Source organism: Rhododendron vialii, chromosome 5a, assembly GCF_030253575.1.
Source record: "Rhododendron vialii isolate Sample 1 chromosome 5a, ASM3025357v1".
Taxonomy (NCBI): Eukaryota; Viridiplantae; Streptophyta; class Magnoliopsida; order Ericales; family Ericaceae; genus Rhododendron; species Rhododendron vialii.
The window spans coordinates 40,825,359-40,848,844 of record NC_080561.1 but is presented as its reverse complement, the minus strand read 5'-3'; the positions used below and the strand labels follow the sequence as shown (position 1 = coordinate 40,848,844).

The 23,486-nt window shown below is 38.9% G+C and overlaps 1 protein-coding gene, 2 non-coding genes and 2 pseudogenes across 3 annotated transcripts; all 5 read right to left on the bottom strand.

Annotated features, from left to right (window-relative positions):
- Positions 1–1,223: 1,223 nt before the first annotated feature.
- Positions 1,224–4,103, bottom strand: LOC131326008 (pathogenesis-related thaumatin-like protein 3.5). The gene is made up of 3 exons (XM_058358550.1): positions 3,987–4,103; positions 2,766–3,123; positions 1,224–1,850 (listed from the first exon to the last, which is right to left on the bottom strand). The coding sequence occupies exons 1-3, from the start codon at positions 4,042–4,044 to the stop codon at positions 1,379–1,381; spliced, it is 888 nt and encodes a 295-aa protein (XP_058214533.1). The 5' UTR covers positions 4,045–4,103; the 3' UTR covers positions 1,224–1,378.
- Positions 4,104–12,540: 8,437 nt separating this feature from the next.
- LOC131328213 (U2 spliceosomal RNA) lies at positions 12,541–12,724 on the bottom strand (annotated as a pseudogene).
- Positions 12,725–14,872: 2,148 nt separating this feature from the next.
- Positions 14,873–15,057, bottom strand: LOC131328215 (U2 spliceosomal RNA; annotated as a pseudogene).
- A 3,117-nt stretch (positions 15,058–18,174) lies between these two features.
- Positions 18,175–18,369, bottom strand: LOC131328216 (U2 spliceosomal RNA). Its single transcript, XR_009200483.1, has one exon. It is a non-coding gene; the product is annotated as a U2 spliceosomal RNA (small nuclear RNA).
- Positions 18,370–22,708: 4,339 nt separating this feature from the next.
- On the bottom strand, positions 22,709–22,907 carry LOC131328214 (U2 spliceosomal RNA). Its single transcript, XR_009200482.1, has one exon. It is a non-coding gene; the product is annotated as a U2 spliceosomal RNA (small nuclear RNA).
- Between the last annotated feature and the right edge of the window lie 579 nt (positions 22,908–23,486).

Here is a 23,486-nt window from a genome sequence, read left to right as displayed (position 1 = left end):
AAGCAGGATAACAAAATTATTTTTCTTTTTTACAACTCCATTTGAGCACTATAATAACTTCATTAGATAAATACACAATTTTGATTTTAGCAAATGTGTTACCAGTGGCAATACATAAAAGAGAGAGAGAGAGAGAGAGAGAGAGAGAGAGAGAGAGAGAGAGAGAGAGAGAGAGAGAGAGAGAGAGAGAATTGGCACAAAAATATGGTGAAAGAAGAGAGGGGAAATGATATAAATGAAGAGAAAATTTTATTTGCGGACCATTCCGTAAATAAGGTTTTACGAAGGCGAATTGTGCGCATCCAAAGTGTTTTTGGACAGTCCGGATTGAAAATTAATTATGACCAGTAATACTTAACTGTGACCAGTCTAAATTGAAAATGAATCTCAGTCATTGATTATGCGATTGGCCCCTGCAGGATACTTACAAAATTTAGACCCAATTTATGAGTCCATATCGAATAGCATTGAACTATTTGGGCCTGCTAGACAAATTGAGAGACTATGAGGCCCTACCACGAACTTTACTGGTCCAACTATTTGGGCCTCCAAATTATATATATATATATATAGTCCGTCTCCCGTAAGAACCACCTCATTTTAATAAAATGCAGACCTCCCTTTCCCGATTGAATTTCGATGATCCGAGCCGTTCAATGTGTTCAGAACGTGATTTTAAGGGTACTCGCGAGAAATCAGCAAAAAAATGACCGGGAAGGGATTCATCCGAGCAGTTTTTGTTTGTTTTTTATCGAACGGTTCAAACAAAAACTGCTCGGATGAAGCCCTTCCCGGTCATTTTTTTGCTGATTTCTCGCGGGTACTTTTAAAATCATGTTCTGAACACATTGAGCGGCTTGGATCATCGAAATTCGATCGGAAAATGGGCGAAATGAAGAGGTTCGCATTTTAACTAAAATAAGGACTTTCTCATTTGAGACTAACTATATATATATATATATATATATATATATATATATATATATATATATATATATATATATATATATTGGTGCAGAGAGAGAGAGATAGAGTGTGGTTAAAAGGGCACTTCATAAAACCAATATATATATATATATATATTGGTGCAGAGAGAGAGAGATAGAGTGTGGTTAAAAGGGCACTTCATAAAACCAACTTAAATTGGAGAGAGAGAGAGAGAGAGAGAGAGAGAGAGAGAGAGAGAGAGAGAGAGAGAGAGAGAGAGAGAGTGAGTGTGTGTGTTTTTGGTTAAAAGGGTACTTCATAAAACCAACTTAAATTGGATACATAGTCCTAGGGAATTTCTTCCCCGCCGAATCGTCAAACAAATGCTGCACAAGGTCGCTTGGAGGAAAATTAAAACATAACAAAGAGTCTTGCTGTAGGTAAAAATTAGCTAGAGCATCGGCGCATTAATCGCCCCCCGAAAAAGGAGCTTGACTCCACTTCTGAGTTTTTGAAGGAGCAACCTGTAGTTAGAAATTATACTGCTGAGAATATGATTCTCAGTATTTTCCATTTGAAGCAATTGCGTCCCTGATGGACAAAACGTGATCAAATAATTCGCAACGGAACAAGTAAAAGTACTCGTCTCATCATCATAAGCATAGCTATAGGCATCGGGGCAAGCCCGCTTGAACAACTTTGAGTATTGTGTCGGTGGACACGTAGCTGGTGTCGCGTGATCACTGGTGCAACAATATTCTGGCGTATTAAAAGCCGTGCACGCGCTTTTGCACGCGACTCCAGAACCTGCGCTGGTCACTTCTAGTTCTGGTGGGCAGTTTGCATTTAAGTCAGCAACGCACCCAGCATACTTGCAATCTCCGTTGCCATTCGAGGGACGTATTCCTATGCCCACATTGTACCTGTTGAGAAATTAGATACTAGTTATTCCACATAATTAACATTATAGCTCGAACGCATGCTAATTCGAGTAGGGAATTGGCGATGGTGCAGTGCATCCCTGCACAACGGTACGTGATATAATACATAAGAATGAAATTTTATTGGTTCACATTTCAAGGAGCTCCCTAACAAAAAATAACCTTGAACTTTAATAGAATGGAGCAAGGAATTGAATATAAAAGCATCAAAGTTTAGGCAAACTACAACTCTGTGGTGTGCTTTGGGCTGGGCTTGGCCCTTTTGGGTTTGGGCCTGGCCCTCTAAGTATTTTGGGAAAAATGACGGCCCATGACTTGTTTTGATAATTAATACCCACCAAGAACATGCTGAAAATATTTGTTAATGCTGAAAATGTTATTGGCAGGTACTAATTATAAAAAACGTCCTTAGCCGTCATTTTCCCAAGTATTTTGGGTGTTGTTGGTACTATCTTACAAGCTTTTGGACTCTCTTTTTTTTTAAAATTAAAATATGAGGTGAGGTGTAATGATATGTGAGGTACTACTGTTTGTGCATAATGCTCCCTGATGTATCAGTTGATGTTTTCTTTTCTATATTATTTTTAATGATATGAATTCTTTCTTTGGTGATAAAAAAAAGAAGAACAATGGATAGTTAATTAGACAAAAACCCTAGGGTTGGCCTAATGATCAAATTATTAGAGCGAAGCAGGTGATTTTCATTGATTATTTTGAGAAGGCAATTTGTAGAAAAATATACTTTTCAAAGCAGCAACTTCGCGGATCAAAAAAAAAAAAAAGCAGCAACTTCATTTTTTTTACTCTAGTTTTTAAGTTAAGTGAAAACACGTTCATGAGAAATTAACAATTTTTGTTAAACCAGGTTCACGTCATTGAAGTCCATGAGTACCATACCCGTCCACCAGGCTTACGTCATAGAAATCCATGAAGTGATTACTCCCACTGCCGATCGTGAATTCCGCAAGGGTGACGGGCGGCACGCCACCGCTGCCGGTGCAATTGAGCTTGTTGCCGCAGTCACCTGTACTGCATTTTCCGTTGCCCGATCCGTCGAATTTGCAACCTGTTCGACCCCAAAACCGGCCCGACCAACCAGCTGGGGCTGGGAACTGGTTTGATGCACCGGGGGCCAATGAGAAGCCACCACCGCCAAGGACGGCACCATTGTTTCCTGCTAATGTGCCGGGCCAAATTGTGTCGCTACAAAGGTTTTTGAGGGTGAATATTGTGTCGCGCGCCGATACTTCGGATCCTACATATGTGTCAGTAATGTGCATGGGTCAGATTAGTAACCTTGATTAGGCAATCAGAAATAGACTTAAGCTCTGTTCTTGTAACTTTAATTAGGTTTTTGCTAGTCTTTTTCAAAATTTTTGTTAGCTTCGCGTTATATTTTTTGGATTAATTATTTGTCTTGACGAGATAAATTTTAAAAGTAAAAACTATGATCAAAAGCAAAAAAAAAGTTACTAAAGACGAAAAATACCAAACAGCTGCCTTTTTTTTTTCTTTCTAAATTGTTGTTTTATATGAACTTTTTTCAATATAAGTCTACATGTTTATACTTTTGTGATTCCTTTCGTCGAGATGGATGATTAATCTTAAAAATTTCGACGAAAAACTAAACAAAAAATTGCGAAAAGTAAAAGATATCAAAATAAATTTTAGACAAAAATATTTACAGGAACGCAGCTTTAGAGAATTTAGGTCAGTTCATTTATCATTTTTTTGAAACGACAAAAATATTATTAAGGATAAACTCGATAAATCGTTCAGTTATCATTGCTAATGTCTTATTATCGTGTTTACTTTTTATGCCTGCATCCAGACACATAGACACAATGTTTGTCTGGATCCAAACGAACCCCGTTCTATAAAGGTTCTTATTTTTTAAATACTTATTTTCTGTTTTTTTTTTTTTGGCTTGGCAACTTATTTTCTGCTTTACGAGAGGTCATTCTCTCAAAATACATTATTTTTAATTCAGAAAATAAGTATTTATTTTAATTAGTGAAATATAAAAACAAAAAATGAAGAAAATAACCCATGATAGAACACACGCCATTACACTCGCAAATTTGATCTCTCTCGGGAGAAAAGAATGGTGGATTTTACCTTGGAAGAAAATAGCAAGTGAAACAAGGAGGAGAGAGACTATGTGCTTAATTGCCATTGTCTTTGCAAAAGAGAGAGAGAGAGAGAGAGAGAGAGAGAGGTGATTGCAGTTGTACATGTGTCATTGTGTCGTGGTATTTATATAACAAAAAGAATTCAAAATGATTGATTGTTAATACTATAGTATTGCTTGGCTGGTAAGTTCATACATCTTTTGCAGCATTAATCAAAGCATTAATCAATTTAACGCGTGATGAATATAATTATTACGCTACGAAGCGTGCAAGTTTGATGAGTAATTATTAGGTAGTCCGAGAGTACCGCCACGTGATACTCTGGACCACTTTATAACAACACATTCCTGTGGAGTTTGTACACTTAGTGGTAAACCTCACATAAATGTGTGGTTGTGAAGTGGTAGGGAGTACCGCCATGTAGGGAGTACCATGGCGGTACTCCCTGAGTATTGCATAATTTTACCAAGTTTGAGTTGTGCCATAAGTGGGGTTGTTCACACCGACGTGTACGTAAATTCCTAAACGATACAGATTTACTTACTCGTATATTGGAAATGATGTGTTCGTGTCAACTTTTTCTGAAATATATAAGCGTCTATTTACCAATATTTTATTTCTTCAGAGCACCTGATAGAGAAAGGAAATAAAGGCAACAACAAAATAATAAGGGCGATGTGGCTCGTCTCCAAAGGCGAACTCGTGGTTTCTCGCTGAATTTCAAGACTTCATCGGATGTGAAATGACAGTCTAAGTTAAATGTGAAATTGGTAGTAAGAAAGAAGTGTACTGACACATAAAAGAAAATCGGCGATGCAAGTCATACCGATCTTCATGAATGAAATCGACACAAGAGCAAGAGAGATTCTAATTTACAATTGAAGACAAACGAAAGAGATTCTTCCATCAATCTTCAACGATATATCGAAACAAGCGATACATCGTAATCCTAATTACAACCCAAAAATTGGTTTAGTAAGACAAAAATTTAAGAACAAATAAAGATAGACTTTGATTTGTTGGAGAGAGTTTACAATGAAGCTCAAAGAGGCTATTTATAGGAAAATAAAATGTGTAGAAAATAATTTGTAGGGTTTTAGGGGGAAAAAACTAGGGTTTTGATGGAGGATTAGAAATCGACATCCTCAAAGTGTCCGCCGAAGTTGAAGGAAGGGGTAACTCCGATGAAAGAAGGGTAGGGTTTCAAAGATTGAAAAAAGGGATGAGTTTGTATCAAAACTTATGAAAATACCTCTCATTTTAACGGTTGAAATTGGCGTCGTCTCACCTAGGGACTTATTTCACACATATTATGAACACTAGGGACTAAGAAATTAGAGAGACGAGTATCATAATTTTCCGGCTAAAGTGTCGATAAAATTAAATATTCTTGTAGGTTCACACATATTATGAAAAATTAAATATTCTTGTAGGTTCCTTTTCTTTTTAAGCAATTGAATCTAAAGTGTCGATAAAAATGTAAACGGAAGCATATTTTTGTATTTTTTGGCTCATAAAAAGTCAGTATGTGTGAACCCAAATGGTCGTCCAAAGACATCAAACTTTTGATTCGACTTTCTTTTCTTCTTAACCGTTTTCCAATTCACTGATTTTAAAAAAAATCTGAGCGGGCTTTAGAAAAATCAGCTCAATCCGATATGTGAAGGTGCTCGATCCAATCTTCTATTTTATCATGGATTTGAAATCTGAATGAAAAAAATAGAATATTGGATTGAACACATAAACATATCGGATTGAGCTAATTTTTCATGAGCCCATTCGATTTTTTTAAAATTATTGAACGACTCAGATTATCAAAGCCAGGAGTAGGCCCCACGTGCCGTCAATTTCTCCAGTCGGTATGCGTAACAAAGTTGGGTTAGAAAAATCAGGCCGAAAACAAGATGGACCGTTTTTAGTGGACTACATCTTTCTCGATACCTGGGGCCCAACTCCATGGGCTGATCCGGCCCACAATATATGCAGGATAATGAAAACCGAAGCTTCCCAAGGTTTCTACACTTCTACTCAATTCGAATTGGGAAATACAGAAAACTGGTCCGGACAAGAATCAGAAGAAGAAGAATAGCAATGGCGAGTAGCCAATCAGCCGTAATCAAGGGCGACGTTCCATCTGCCGTTGTCAATGCTAGTGGCTATAATGCCGTGCCATTTCAGCAACGTAGCCTGTAAAAATATATTACGATGCGAATGTGTGCCCTTCTAAGTAAATCACTTACCCACCGTATCGCATATTTAACACCTAAATAAGGGTATGGGATACATGTCTACTACCTCCCTCTGGATGCTTGTTACTGTCATTATTTGCTTAAAGTCTGTTCTGTAACTGCTGGAAATGAGTGCAAGTTGTTGGGCCCGGAGTGTCCCCATGAATTTGGTTACACAATGCCACTCCCTGCGACCGCTCTAAAAACAGACTTGCGGGTGCGATGTCAAATGCCATAAAAGAATTAATTGAAACCCTTTCTACCACCAATTGGTTTTTGGAGAGATGGTGAATAAACGGTCCGACAAGTGGTATCAGAGCCAGGAAGTCATGGGTTCGAGTCGCGGGAGCGTCATCGTGAGGGAGGGATTGTTGGGCCCGGAGTGCCCCCATGGATTTGGTTACATAATGCCACTCCCTGCGACCGCTCTAAAAACAGACTTGCGGGTGCGATGTCGAATGCCATAAAAGAATTAATTGAAACCCTTCCTACCATCAATTGGTTTTAGGAGAGATGGTGGATAAACGGTCCGACACAAGTGTTCTTTGACCCTCTGATTAACAAAACAACGTTCTTGAGGAAAAAAGAGTAAGTGCTGAAGAAGTTCTATCAGCATAAAATGCAGTGTAATCCGCGCTCTCCAGTATAACGAGGAAAAGTTCACTCTTATGCGAATACATCCGAAAATTTAAAGAATGAAAGGACGATGAAACTTGTTAGTACCTAGTGAATACTAAGCCGGGTAGAGCGGCTCTAGGGGAGGCGGTATGGTGGTACATGGTGGTCTGGTCTTTATATGGTGGTTAGGAACCGGGCTTGAAATAAAGAAGATAAGGGTCCTAGAAACAAGAGCGGAAGCGAATTCAGATGCCACTATGCCTTTCAAGTTTTACTCCTTCGTTGGCGTCTTGGTCTGCCATTGTTGGTAACCAAATTTTGCAAGGCTCCAATCCATGGCTAAATACCAAAAGGACTCCAAATGGGTAAAGCTTCAATCAATGCGTACGATTATTTCTTTGCCTTCTCATCTTATTTTAACTGGTTTTTAACCCAATTTGTTAGGCTGGCATGGATCTCAAAAAAGAAAAGCTGGTGAATTAGATTTCGGACACCCCTTCCATTTCTTTTAAGAGCTATAGTTTAACTGGTTCACTAAAAAGTTCAAAGCAAGATCTTATAATTTAACTTTTAAAGAAACCCTCATCTCTGGCTAATGTTTCTGTACCTTTAGGTGAAGCCTGAAAGTGGGAGGAAAAGTAGGGTTTTGATGGAGGCGGCAAAGAAGGAGAAGAGGATCAGATCGAGTTCAAAATCATTAAGTGTCTGCCGGAGTTGAAGGAAGGGGTAATTGTGATGAAAGCAGGGCTAGGGTTTCAAAGGTTGAAGAAAGGGATAAGTTTGAATCAAAATACCCCTCATTTTAATGGTTGGAATTGGTGTCGTTTCGCCTAGGGACTTATTTTCACACATATTAGGAATACTAGGTACTAAAATTGTACAATTTATAATTCAGGGACAACAATGGCACTCCACAAATACATTCGGGACCAAACAGATAAATAAGCCAAAAAAATTGCAAGCGCCCCAAGTACTTAATGCAACTATGGCATCAGATCATTGCCCTTTGCTATCAAGCTCATATACCTTTTTTTTCTTCGAGGGATTTGAGGGTGGGATTGGAGATATAACGTTGTGAGCCGCAAAAGTCTGGTGTTTGCTACCAACATTGTGGACGGGATTACATAACACAACATAGCATACATTTTGCCGTTCCCAAAAAAAAATCTTGCTGCCATATTCGGTTAAGGGTGAATTGCATACAATGTATCTCGAGGATTATATAGTTCTTGCTTTTCCTATTGATTTTCAACTTCTCAACCGTTGCAATGGAGTTATTCAACAACCAGCCGATAATTACATAGCTCGAACATGATACGCTTCAATCATGGCCACTTTTCTTTTAAAACAGGTCTATGATGGCGGCTTCAAAACTGCATGAAGGAGGATACAGTAACTTGATTGTTATTCTACCCCTTCCTCAACGAACATGATTAGTATTTTTCAAAGGCCGTCGTAGAGGTCTTCTTTGTACCATAAGCATGTTAGCCATATCAAAGGAAGGAACTTTAAATTGCTCAGTCCAGGATCTCCAATTTCTTTCCTAAACACATACATCAAAGCTTCAAAAGAGACTTACTATAAGGCATAGTTAAGCCACCACAACTAAAACTAGCATGAACAGAAAAAGCAATCAAAACATGAGCCCATACCAGAGTTCCACAAATTCAATGCTTTGTTGGTTTGTGTGAGCGGAAGCAGGGTCTCCACATTGTAAATAGCAGATTGAAATGGAATCTGATCAGAATAGAGTTTGTAGTTTTCCAGTCTGTGGATCGTATGATAAGTGCTTTAAATCACCACTTACTCTATGGTCTGTCAGTTCCAATTCACCATTTTTTGCACCTCCCACAGCTGTAATTCTACCATACCTGCGATGTCCTACGTGAAGTGAAATCCTTGGAAAAGATCCAACTTTAAATTGGTTAATCCAAGAACTATGGTCTTCATTCAACAACGAACTATGGTCTTCATTCAACAACCAAACGTCACAGCATTTGTCATCAGGACAAATAACCACAAGCAGTTAGTTTCATCCCATGTCTCAACCAAGCATGGCGGTAATCCTATTTTTCTGAACACCTCATCACCCATGTCGAAGGACATAAAAATCACTTTATAAGTTGGGAATACACATGCCAGCCAATAGAAAACTCCATTCAAGACAACTCAAGCAGATCGTAAAAAAAGAAAAGAAAAGAACTCAAGCTGAAGATCCATCAATTTGCACGAAGCTACCAAACCCTCCGAAATTATTCATCTCCCCAAAGAACACCGAAACCTTATTGACTGTTAGAGGAAAGTCCGGTTGATTGGTTGCCTAATTGATTGATTGGAGATCCTTGATTGTAGCATAGGAATATTGTATATTTATTTCCTAGTTTAACTTTTTTTCTAGTTTAGCTTCTCTGTATGTATATAAAGAGTATAAGCGCTCAAAAGGTGTAATGTTAGAAAGAAGCCGAGTAGGCAATCGATTGATTAAATAAACAGTGATGGTAACACACTCACCCCAAAAACGAATAGACATATTAGATTGAAAGAGGAGAGCTCGAGCAACTTGCAATATATGACCATGCTTACGTGTTTTTGGAAGTTTATGTTATGCTACTATTGTCAAACCTGTTTCTAAATTTGCTCCTCGTGCTAGGCGTTGCATTTTTTTGGGCTATCCTATAGACCAAAAAGGTTCCAAATTGTTCGATTTAGATTTCCACAAATTTTTGGTAAGTAGGGATGTCCGTTTTCATAAGCATATCTTTTCCTATAAAGGGACATCTTCTCCTGCTTTTCACCACGTTCCTGCACTTGCACCCAACCTCAACTACACCACACCTTTACCCAATTCTACTACCCAACTTACCCACGATATACCAACTAATTACCCAACCAATTCAACCCTCAGTTACTCCACCCAACCCCACCGATCCACTAACTGATCCCCCCACCGATTCCTCAACCGATCAGTCTACCCACATTCCACCACCAATCACTCAACCGATTCTACCAGACCCACTACCTTCCGTTACTACTTCCACATCACCTCATGCTCCTCGTCACTCAACCCGAGCTCGCGCCCGACCTGCGTGGCATGCCGACTATCACATGCCCTTTGCCAATACTGCTTCCCCACAATCGTCCATTTCGTCGCCAAGTCCAACCCGAGGTACAATGCACCCTCTTTCTAACTCTCTCTCTTATTCACGTATTTCTCCTACCCATTATTCTTTTCTTGCTTTTATTTCTGGTCTTCGTGAGCCCACTAACTATGATCAGTCAATTCTTGACCCAAAATGGAGGGATGCTATGCAAGCTGAACTTGATGCCCTTGCTCGCAATAATACTGGGTCTCTTGTTCCTCTACCTGTTGGTCATAAGCCCATTGGCTGCAAATGGGTCTACAAGATCAATTACAATTCCGACGGGTCTATTGAACGTTACAAGGCCTGCCTCGGTGCTAAAGGTTACACAATTGATTACTTAAAGACTTTCTCTCCCACTGCAAAGCTGACCACTGTGCGATGTCTTTTAGTTGTGGCTGCTTCTCGCAATTGGATCCTCCACCAAATGGATGTTCATAATGTCTTTCTGCAAGGCAATCTTGATGAGGTTGTCTATGTGGACCTTCCCTCTGGTCTTCGCCGGCAGGGGGAGAATATGGTATGTCGGCTCAATACGTCATTATATGGTTTGAAGCAAGCTTCCCGTAATTGGTTTGCCAAATTTTCTTGTGTTATTCAAAAGGCAAGTTTCACTCAATGAAAGGCTGACTATTCTCTATTTACCAAGTCCAAAAGTAACACATTTACTGCAATACTTATTTATGTGGATGACATTATTGTCACCGGCAATAATGAACAGGCAATCAAGTCTCTCGAAGACTTCATCTTGCAACAATTTCATATCAAAGATCTTGGCAATCTCAAAAATTTTCTTGGTATTGAAGTCTCCCGATCCAAAAAGGGAATTTTCATTTCCCAACAGAAATATGCATTGGATATTCTGAATGATGTGGGATTATTAGGATCTCGTCCTAATTCTTTCCCAATGGAGGCATATTTACAATTGAATCCCGACGATGGCGATCCATTACATGATCCAACCAAATACAGAAGATTAGTTGGGAGATTGATTTACCTAACAGTAACAAGGCCAGACTTAGTACACTCTGTACAAATCCTAAGTCAATTTATGCAAGATCCTCGGAAACCACATTGGGAAGCTGCTCTAAGAGTTTTACGTTTCATTAAAGGGAATCCTGGTCAAGGATTATTCTTTCCTTCATTCAATGATCCTACATTAAAGGCTTATTGTGATTCAGATTAGGCAGGTTGTGAGACAACTCGACGTTGAATTACAGGATTTTGTGTATTTCTAGGAAATTCTTTGATTTCTTGGAAATCAAAGAAGCAAACCAATGTGGCTCGTTCTTCTGCTGAAGCCGAATATCGAGCCATGGCTGTAACATGTTTAGAAACTACATGGATATGGCACATTTTGGAAGATCTTAAAGTTCCAAAAAAGCTAGCTAGCATCCTTATTTTGTGACAATCAGGCAGCTCTCCATATTGCAAAAAATCCCGTTTTTCACAAACGCACGAAACATATAGAGATTGATTGCCACATTGTTCGGGAAAAATTGCAAGCTGGAGTAATTGCCCCATCCTATGCTCGGTCAAAATCTCAACTTGCAGACATCGTCACCAAACATTTGGGAAAAGAACAATTTCAATATTTAAGTGGCAAGTTGGGACTTCATGATATTCACTCTCCAACTTGAGGGGGAGTGTTAGAGGAAAATCCGGTTGATTGGTTGCCTAATTGATTGACTGGAGATCCTTGATTGTAGCATAGGAATATTGTATATTTATTTCCTAGTTTAACTTCTTTCCTATTTTAGCTTCTCTGTATGTATATAAAGAGCTTTGTATCTTTGTAAATGATTCATTCAAGTAATACTTTAATATTCACTCAATATTTAGTTCTCCTAAATTCAACCTTGACATCGATTTCTCTCCAAGTATCAGAGCTCATCATGAGACAGCACAAAAGTAAAAAATGGAGGCTCAAATATATGAGATCTTGTGGTATTGTTTATGAGATTTTGTGGTGTTATTTACGAATTTTTGTGGTGGTGTTTATGAATTTTGTAGTTCAACATACGGATTTTTTGGTAATCAATAATGAGATTTTGTGGCTCAAAATACGAATTTTTTGTGGCTCAAAATACAAATTGCATACCTTATGCTATTTTTTAGGGATGTTTATTGTAGTCGTTCTTGAAGAGATTCCAAGAGTTTCCATCCATGAAGATGTGGACTTATTGAACTACTTGGATCCATGCATCGATCTCCAACCGAATTACTTCACCAAGGATCTTATAGATTGTATAAAATTACTCATCATCAATGGCGGCAATCTTTGTTGGTTATGTTTTTTAACTATCTAAAAAGAGGATACAATAATAGTTTCAGTAAGATCTTGACATTTTGAAAAATTATGTGACTAAGGTATTATCTTGTTTACAAACTAATAGGGAAAAGGACCCCGCAAATTGAAATAAGGAAAGAGACCTTAGCCCCGCAATTAAACAGTCAACAAAATACTACTTCTCAATTACACACATCTGCAAATGTCAAGCCAACTAATTTGGTTCAAGACCCGAAGTAGAAGAAAATTTTGAACTTGGTTTGGGTGGGGTGCGCCAGGTCAAGGCAATAGTGCAACACCAAGGCGACGCATGAGAGACCCCAGTAGGCCCTCTCCTCAAAAAATTAATTAATTTAATAAAGAGTGAGCCGATGGCCCACATATCAGATATTAAACTAATAAGAACAGATACTACAATTGATCTTAGCCAGAAGGCCGAGAAAGGTATGTCTTGTCTTCTCTTGTGGGAGTTTTCTCTCCTCGTTTTTCTGCTTAGTCGATGTTGGAAACAAACCCCAAAGTAACAAACTAGGTTCAATAAGCAGCTTTGTATAGCTTGGGATATGATTGAGTTGGTTCTGGCTTCAGGAAGTCTTTGCTACCGCTGAAGTTCCCTTTGTTTGCTTTTTAGCCCTGTAATTCCTTTCTTCTTTCTGTTTTGGTTTGGGCCTTGTCTTGTACATTGCAAGTTTTTGTGTTGGACTCTTTAAGGGTATCCCCTTGGTCCATGTTTTTTGGTTTGTTTTTTTCTCAATGAAAAGCAACTTGCCGAAACAAACTTGTACTAAAGCTCATTGAGTGGACTCGTGTAGTGTGTCGAGGATCAAAACTAAACACTAACACACGAATTGAGAGAAACTTAACTATTATTGGATCATACTCAATAACTTTACCAGAAAAAACTCTCCAGGGAAACACCCCTCTGAGCTCGACTCCGGCCCTCTGGTTATCTCTCACCCTCACTACAAGTCTCACCTTGGGTATCCTAATGATGAAACGGTTTATGATTATTTAATAAAGTGTGAAGAGCCCAATGAATCTGTGGACACTCTTACAGAATGAGCGAGTACCATAGAACTAGGGATGTGTGCATCGAATGGAGCTTAGAATGTGTAAATGGGCACAAAAATATACTTTAGCCTTTGTCGCTCCGATGATCGTTGAATTAGTCTCCCTTCGACCAACTTTTCATAAATAAAGTTCAATATTTTAATTGTTTGTTTCCATCAACTTTTAATACTATGAAAACCTTATTCATCATTATATAATTGGTTTTAATTTGATTTAAAATGAATACGATACGAGCGTTTTATTGACATAATGTGTTTTATGACCAATTGAGGGTAAAATGGTCATGGATTTTGACGTACAAATTATTTTTCATCGAAACTAATTCGGTAGGAAAGTACATTGGACAAGCTTTAAATCTAACGGTTCAAACCATGAGAAAATTGGAGTTTGAGTGTCTTTGAGGCAAGTCCTCAAAGTTGGACATGTTGTGCAATGTTCAGGATGCGCCTGGGCACAAAGGAATGGGCCTGAGGCGCATTAATGCTGCATAACATGTCAAACTTTGCAGACTTGCCCCGGACACCCCCGAACTCCAATTTCTGCGTGTGTTTGGACCGTTAGAAAGCTTGTCCAATTTACTTTCTAGCCCAAGTAGTTTGGATAAAAAATTATTTGTACATTTAAGGAAGTGACCTAAACATTTATGCATGATGCGGAAGCATTTCTTATGCTAGACTATGTTGTGATAGGGCGATAAATTTATTCGAGAACTCGTGAGATGGAAATCGATGATTGAGGGATGTGGTTATAGCCTTGCAATTTTTTCGTCAAATGGTGGAAGAAGGAATGGAGCCGAATAGTATGACCTTTTTGAGCTTATTATCTGCTTGTAGCCACTTTGGCCTTCTTAGTGAAGGCTTTAGAGTCTTTTACGCCACGAAATGGAGATTCGGAATGGGAAGCTCAATGAGGATTTGTTGGGTCGGTCTTGGAATGGGCATTTGGTATGATTCAAAAACTAGTGACTTTTCCATGTGGTTGGATTTGTTGGGTCAGTCCGGGAATGCCCCAGTTACAAAGTGAATATTTTTCTCATGTGTACCTACCGGAAAAAAAGAAAAGAAAAAGGAATGTTAGTTACAGTCCTTGAAATTCTTGTTCCTTGACCTCTTATATTTCCTGATGATAGTGTAGGAATGCTATATTATGGTCTGTATTCTGTCAACAGAACTGCCAGACACCAGGCAATCTTTCACACCGTGCTTCTTAAGCCTCTTTGTTAGGTTACCTGTAATTGGATAGCGGGCTTGGGAATGCTCTGTGATTGGGGTTCTGAAGATCATAACTACGAGAAAACTACTCAAAAAATGAACTATTATTCATATTTTTGGGGTCGGTTTGTATTTTTTTTTTTTAGGTAAGTTAAATTCATGAAAACCAAAACCAAGTTACGAAAACTAGAGTATAGAACAGACCCACCAAAACAAACTAATAGAGAAAGAGACCTTAGCCCCACAATTAAACAGTTGAGCCAACTTATTTGGTTCTAGACAGGAAGTAGCAGAAACCTTTGAACTTGCTTTGGGTGGGGTGCACTAGGCCAAGGCAATAGTGCAACACCAAGGCGACGCATGAGAGATGTACTGTAGTGGGCCCTCCCCTTAAAAAAATTAATTTAATAAAGAGTGAGCCGATGACCCACATATGAGATATTAAACTAATAAGAACAGATACTACACTTGATCTTAGCCAGAAGACCGAGAAAGGTATGTCTTCTCTTCTCTTCAGCTGCTTATTTTATGGTCGCGTTTTCTCTCCTCGTTTTTCGGCTTAGTCAATGTGGGAAACATACCCCGAAGTTACGAACTGGGTTTTGCTTTGCTTTGTTTGTGCCGTCAGTTTGACTCGGTTGTTTGAAGCTTATGAGCACCTCGTGAATCCATGTATCCCAATTACATTGTAGTAAGGGCTCGTTTGGATGCGGGATTAGATTTGGAGATATTATGTAAGAAGGGGGGATTGGATAGTAGAGGGTATTATGTAAGAAAGGTGGGACCCACATTGATGTGACGATGGGATTAAATAATACTTGGTTTGGAAGAGGGATAAAATGGGGGGATAATGTTGTTTTGTAGTTGAAATGGAAGAGAGAGGGGGTATTATCTAGAGGTATTAAGGGCAATTCCACAATGCTGGCTCAAACCCTAGCCATATGTAAGCCCCCTCAGGGGGTATTCGGGGGGGGGGGGGGGGGGGGGGGGGGGGGGTATGGGGGGGGGCGTCTTAAGATATCCCCCTGTTATGGACTTCCCAAACGACGCCATAGACATGGGCCCACGGATTAGGATGGGGGATATCACAATCCCCATTCATAGTGCAGCATCCAAACAGGCCGTAACAACTGAATTTATTGAGTATCAGATTGTTTAGGATAAAACCACCCACCCACCCCCTCCTAAATTAGCCCTATAGATTGATCGTCCTATATTAGGGGTCAAGGTTGAACGTCTTTCTTCCTTTGATAATGAGAGCTATATCATTCCTCGGATGAGAAGCTTGGCTAGGTGTTCGACCCTGGCTAAATACTTTCTCAAGTTCTCTCTTTCAGTAACCGTCTACCACATGTGGTGTGAGAGGAACAAAATAATTTTCTAGGGAAAGTCTCTAGACATAGAGAGCCTAACCTACAGAAACCTTGTTGACATCAAATCCTCTATGTCTCATGGGCGTTGAGGATCAAAACCAAACACTCACACACAAATTGAGAGAAACTTAACTATTATAGGATCATACACAATAACATTACGAAAAACTCTCTTGAGGAGCACCCCTCTGAGCTCGACTACCTCAGGTTATCTCTCACCCTCACCACAAGTCTTACCTTGGGTGAATCCTGATGATGAAACGATAGTTGATTATTTAATTAAGTGTGGTGAGCCCAATGAATCTTGTGGCCGGGCACTCTTACAGAATGAAAGAATACCCTAGAACTAGGGATGTGGGCATCAAATGGAAGTTAGAATGTGTAAATGGGCGCGAAAATGAACTGTAGCCTTTGTCGCTCTGACGATCTTTGAATCACTCTCCCTTCGACCAACTTTACATAAATAAAACTTGATTATTTTAATTGTTCATTTCCATCATGTTTTAATACAGTGAAAGCCTTATTTATTATTATATAATTGGTCTTAATGAGATTCAAAATGAAAACAATACGAGCGTTTTATTGAAATAATTTTTTTCCCGATCAATTGAGGGTAAAATGGTCATGTATTTTGAGGTACAAATTAATTTTCATCAAAACCAATTCGGTAGGAAAATAGATTGGATAAGCTTTCTAACGGTTCAAACCACAAGCGAATTGGAGTTTGGGAGTGTTTGGGGCAAGTCCGCAAAGTTGGGACTTTTTGTGCCATTTCAAGATGCGCCTGGGCGCAAAGGATTGCGCCTGAGATGCATTAATGCTGCTCAAACTTTGCGGACTTGCCCCGAACACCCCCGAACTTCAATTTGAGCATGGTTTGAACCGTTAGAAAGCTTGTCCAATTTACTTTCTATGCCAACTAGTTTGGATAAAAAAAATCATTTGTACATCAAATGAAGTGGCCATTTTACCCTCGATGGGTCAAAATAAGATTCATTCCGGTAAAACGCGTGTATGTTTCTCATTTTAAGTTGGATCAAGACCCATTGTATATCAATAAATAGGGATTTTAAAGTACTAAAAGATGACGGAATCCAGCCATAAAAATATATGCATTTCGTTCATAAAAATTGGATAGAAACAAGAAAACTACAAAAATCGCCGAAGCCACTAAGGCTAAACATGTTCTACGTTCGATTTGGTAATCAAATTACTATGCAAAGTAATTTTGCTTAAGTGTTTCACAGTGTTCATAGAGTATCCATACTTCATCAAAGCGTAGGAAAAACCGTTTCATCATTGACATTCTCCCAAAGCGGGGCTTAAATATTTTAAAATTCAAATTTGGGTGTCTTGCTAAAACTACCAACATAACAAAAATTTAGAATATTTCCAAACAAGAACACCGAAAAGGATTAACAGTATTTTTTATATTTCATTCTACTACCGCCACATTACAACTATGATCTTTAGTGCCGCCACAACGGATTCCTATCATTCTCTATTCAGGAAAATATTCTTAATCCAAATACTCATTGGTAAAGTGATGGTGGTGTAGTAGGAGAAAAAGGAATAGAAAACGACTTTGAGATTAAATTGCTCCTTCATCTCCTTTTGAGAACAACACAAAAAGAAAAACAAAACACTTGCTCGAACTTCTTCAAGGTTTGGTTCTGTAATTATCGGCACATCGTGATCATATATTTCTCCGAGTATTTGGGTGTTGGGCAATAATCGGTTCGTAAAGTTTCGCTTCACTCTAAAAAAGTCGACTTAAAGATCGTTTTATTTTGAGGAATAACATCATCCAAACTGGTTTAGAAGGAGGTGTATCGTTCATAATTAAGGGAGAGCGTGATTCCGTGTGCCTCAAACACCACACAGGCTTTTCGAAGATATTTTAGTTGACTTTTTGATTACTTTTACTTGTGTCATTATGCAATTCTTCTAGCATAAAATCCTACATAATCTTGCATAGAATATAAAAATTTTCAACGGTACCAAATTGGCCAGGCAATCAAAAAAAATACCAAATTGGACATGACATGTTGATGCGCCCGGGCGCAACTTAAATGCGCTTGGGCGCACTCGAATGGCACCTGAGGCGCATGTTAGGTAGCAAATATTTTTAATTTGTTTTTTTACCGAGTTTTAGACAGAAAATAGTTGACACATCTACGGATGTCAAGCCAACTTATTTGGTTCTAGACAGGAAGTAGCAAAAACCTTTGAACTTGGTTTGGGAGGGGTGCGCCAAGGCAAGGCAATAGTGCAACACCAAGGCGATGCATGAGAGACACAAGTAGACATATTGTAGTGGGCCATCGCCTTCAAAAAATTAATTTAATAAATAGTTAGCCGACGGCCCTCATATCAGATATTAAACTAATAAGAACAGATACTACACTTGATCTTAGCTAGAAGGCTGAGAAAGGTATGTCTTCTCCTCTCTTGGGCTGCTTATTTTATAGTCACGTTTTCTCTCCTCGTTTTTCTGCTTAGTCGATGTGGAAAACAAACCCCGAAGTTACAAACTGGGTTTTGCTCATCTTGGTTTGTGCCATCAATTCAACTCGGTTGTTTGAAGCTTATGAGCACCTCGTGAATCCATGTATCCCAATTACATTGTAGTAACTGCTGAATTTATTGAGCTTCAGATTGCTAAGGATAAACCACACCACCCCCCCACCCCCCCCTCTCTAAATTAGCCCTACAGATAGCTGGTTTCCCGTCCTTTATTAGGGGTCAATGGTGAACGTCTTTCTTCCTTTTATAATGAGCACTATATCATTCCTCAGATGAGAAGCCTGGCTAGGTGTTCGACCCTGGCTAAATACTTTCTCAAGTTCTCTCTTTCAGTAACCGTCCACCACACGCGGTGTGAGAGGAACAAAATAATTTTCTAGGGAAAGTGTCTATACATAGAGAGCCTAACCTGCAGAAATCTTGTTGACATCAAATCGTCTATGTCTCATGGTCGTGTAGTGTGTGGAGGATCAAAACCAAACACTCACACACAAATTGAAAGAAACTTAACTATTATAGGATCATACGCAATAACATTACGAAAAACTCTCTTAAGGAGCAGGGGCGGAGGGATTAAGAGTCAAGGGGGGGCAGCTGACCCCGTTGCCTCCCAAATTTTTTTAGAGATTGGTATAATTTTCACCCAATTTTTACTCATTTGAACCCGCTTTAAAATTCATGTTTGCCCCAGCCCATATATAAGGGTTTTGTACTTAGGAAAAAGAGGAGTCAAAATAGAATTTCCACCCACAAAAATCCCCAAAATGTGAATAGCGTTTCATTGTTCTTGTTATTAATATATATCTACTTTTTGATTAACTTGTTAATTTGATTGTTCCTTTCGAATAGCAACTAGAAAAAGTGAATCATACATAGTTCAAATTTTCGACCCCACTTATCGAAAATCCTGGCTCCACCCCTGTTGAGGAGCATCCCTCTGAGCTCGACTACCTTGGTTATCTCTCACCCTCACCACAGGTCTTGCCTTGGATGAATACTGATGATGAAACATTTTTGATTATTTATTGAAGTGTGGTGAGCCCAATGAATCTTGTGGCCGGGCACTCTTACAGAATGAACGAATACCCCAGAACTGGGGATGTGGGCATCAAATGGAAGTTAGAATGTGTAAATGGGCGCGGAAATAGCCTTTTGTTGCTCTGACGATCTTTGAATCACCCTCCCTTCGACCAACTTTACATAAATAAAAACTTCATTATTTTAATTGTTCATTTCCATCATGTTTTAATATAGTGAAAGCCTTATTTATTATTATATAATTGATCTTAATCCAATTCAAAATGAAAACAATACGAGCGTTTTATTGAAATAATTTTTTTCCCGATCAATTGGGGGTAAAATGGTCATGTATTTTGATGTACAAATTAATTTTCATCGAAACCAATTCAGTAGGAAAGTAGATTGGACAAGCTTTCTAATGGTTCAAACCATGAGCGAATTGGAGTTCGGGAGTGTCAGGGGCAAGTCTGCAAAGTTTGGACTTGTTGTGCCATTTCAAGATGCGCCCGGGGCGCATTGCAATGCGCCTGGACGCAAAGGATTGCGCCTGAGACGCATTAATGCTGCTCAAACTTTGCGGACCTGCCCCGGACACCCCCGAACTCCAATTTGTGCGTGGTTTGAACCGTTAGAAAGCTTGTCCAATTTACTTTCTATTCCAACTAGTTTCGAAAAAAAATCATTTGTACATCAAATGAAGTGACCATTTTACCCTCAATTGGTCAAAATATGATTCATTCCCATACAACACTTGTATGTTTCTCATTTTAAGTTGGATCAAAACCCATTGTATATCAATAAATAGATATTTTAAAGTAGTAAAAGATGGCGGAATTCTGACATAAAAATATTTGCGTTTCATTCTTGAAAACTTGATAGAAACAAGACAACTACAAAAATCGCCTAAGCCATTAAGGCTGAAACATGTTCTACGTTCGATTTGGTAATCAAATTACTATTCAAAGTAATTTCTTACTTGCTTAAGTGTTTCAAAGTGTTCATAGAGTATCCAAACTTCATCAAAGCGTAGGAAAAACCGTTTCATCATTGACATTCATCCAAAGAGGAGCTTAAATATTTTAAAATTCAAATTTGGGTGTCTTGCTAAAACTACCAACACAACAAAAATTGAGAATATTTCCAAATGAGAACACCGAAAAGGGTTGGCTATATTTTCTATATTTCAGTCTACTGTGACCACGTTACAACTACAATCTTTAGTTCCGCCACAACAGAATCCTAACATTCTCTATTCAGGAAAATATTCTGCGTGTTCTACTTCTAGGCACTCTCTGCATTGGGAATTTTTATTTTTTTTTATAACTAAAAGGGTGGGAGGGGGCAACCAGCGTAGTAACTCCTCTTGGGCGTGACCATAGGGGCTCCCTGCCCACTGATGAAATGTTTGGTTCGAGCCATAGCTACCGTCCAGAAGGACGGGCCGTCACCATAGCACCACTTGGTGCACAGTTGGCATAAGATCCCCCCCTCAATGGTCCGAAGACTCATCTGCAGACGTGAGACCAAGCCACCTGCCGGGACTCGAACCCACGTCTCCATCAAGAAGGATAGTGAACCCTGCCAACTGGGCTACCACCTCCGCGGTTCTGCATTGGGAATGATTCTCTAACAATGAGTACTATTTATTTAAACCCATTCCTCATTGAATCTCTATAAATTACGTATGGGTATGCAAATAGCTCCTCCATATCCTTTTGAGTTCAAAACAAAAAGAAAAGCAAAACACTTACTCGAACTTCTTCAAGGTTTGGTTCTATATTTCTCAAGAGTATTTGGGTGTTTGGCAATAATCGGTTCGTAAAGTTTCACTTCACTATAAAAAAGTGGACTGAGAGATCGTTGTATTTTGAGGAAATAACATCATCCAACCCGGTTCAGAAAAAGGTGGTGTATCGTTCATAAGGAGAGCACGGTTTTGTGTGCCTCAACCACCCCATAGGTTTTTCTAATATATTTTTGTTGACTATTTGATAAATTTTATATTATATGCGAGATTACAGAGGACTTTATGCTAGAAGAATTGCATCGTGACACCATAATCTCGCATAGAATGTAAAATTTTCCAATTGTACCAAATTGGACATGACATGTTGATGCGCCCGAGCGCAACTTAAATGCGCCTGGGGCGCACTCGAATGGCGCCTGAGGCAAATGTGATGCAGCAAATATTTTTAATTTGTTTTTTTATTGAGTTTTTCTAGTCTGAATTGGGAGGAGACTAAAAAAAGGCAATCATTTAAACATTAAAAGGATCATTAAGCATAAGAGGCACAAGAAGCCTGTACTAAGTGATTCCATGAGTTCCATCCATGAAGATTTTATTGACATATATTTTGATTCAAAAGTTTAGAAATGGATGAAATATGCAAGTAATATGTGGTTCTTGGACCTTGGGGCACTGTGCTCGTGATTTGCATGGAGCTTTCTATCTTGGGCCAAAAAAGTGATCAAAATTTTATATACTTTGGGTTCTGAAGATCATAACTACAAGAAAACTACTCAAAAAATGAACTGATTGAGAGTTTTTCGTATTTTTGGGGTCGGTTTGTATTTTTTTTGGGTAAGTTAAATTCATGAAAACCACAGAGTTCACAACTTGAAAACAACAAAGTTCAAAACAGACCCACCAAAACAAACTGTAAAAAATTGGTCTTAAGTCCATTATGTAAATTTCATAAGCTCACAAATCCACTTATTAATTTTGTAAGGTGTCAAGTCCAATTTACAAGGTTCGCACAGTCCACTCTACAAGGTAGGGTAGGGTACCTTAGGGTTTAAGCACTTTCATAGGATTGTAAGGTGCACTTTCTTATTATAGGATAGGGTACCTTAGGATTTAGACAATTTCATAGGGTTTTGGAGTGCACTTTCCTTTCATAAGGTTTTAGTGGTTTAGGCACTTTCATAAAGTTTAGGATTTTAGGCAATTTCATAGGGTACCCTAGGGTTTAGGTTAGTGGACTTGTGGGCTTACGTACAAAATGACCAAGAGTTTTTCATATTTTTGGTGTCGGTTTGTATTTTATTTTGGGTAAGTTAAATTCGTGAAAACCAGGCCAAGGCAATAGTGCAAACTACTCACAACTTGAAAATTACAGAGTTCAGAACAGACCCACCAAAACAAATTGATAGGGATAGAGACCTTAGCCCCGCAATTAAACCGATTTGGTTCTAGACACAAAGTAGCAGAAACCTTTGAACTTGGTTTGGGTGGGGTGCGCTAGGCCAAGGCAATAGTGCAACACCCAAGGCAATGCATGAGAAACCCCAGTAGCTTGCTACTGTAGTGGGCCCTCCCCCTCAAAAAATTAATTTAGTAAAGAGCGAGCCGATGGCCCACATATCAGATATTAAACTAAACAAGAACAGATACTACACTTGATCTTAGCCAGAAGGCCGAGAAAGGTACGTCTTCTCTTCTCTTGGACTGCTTATTTTATTGTCACGCGTCCTGAATGAGTCTAGAATAAAGCACAATCCTAATCAACTTGTAGTCATGAGAACTGGAATGGAAGCTACACCCAAAACGACCCGCTCAATTTTTACAAAACAATAATTGTAATCCATCTCATCCAACCATTGCCAATCGAAATTTGGAATTTCTCGAAACTGCCTGGGGGAGGGATGCATAGAATCAAGGGAAATCCAAAGGGAGATATGCTAACCTAACCATTACAGATACCCACAATCAAAAAATAACTTCTCCCGGTACACTCCCAACCCCAATTCAAATATGGGAAATCAAGATTGATATGGCCAATACTACTAAACTCATCACTGTAAATTAAAGACACGTCTTGTGTTTTGGTTTCATTACTGTAAGGAGTTGCAATGATCCTTTGTCTTTTAGTACCCACCTAAGCTACAAAATTTAGAATTTAGCCCCCAAAAAGACCTCATCAAGAACTGATGATGGTGAAGACTGAAGCCTTAGGTACCAATATAATCCATGACAAAGAGAAAAGAAGACCTGCATATTCGTACTCCA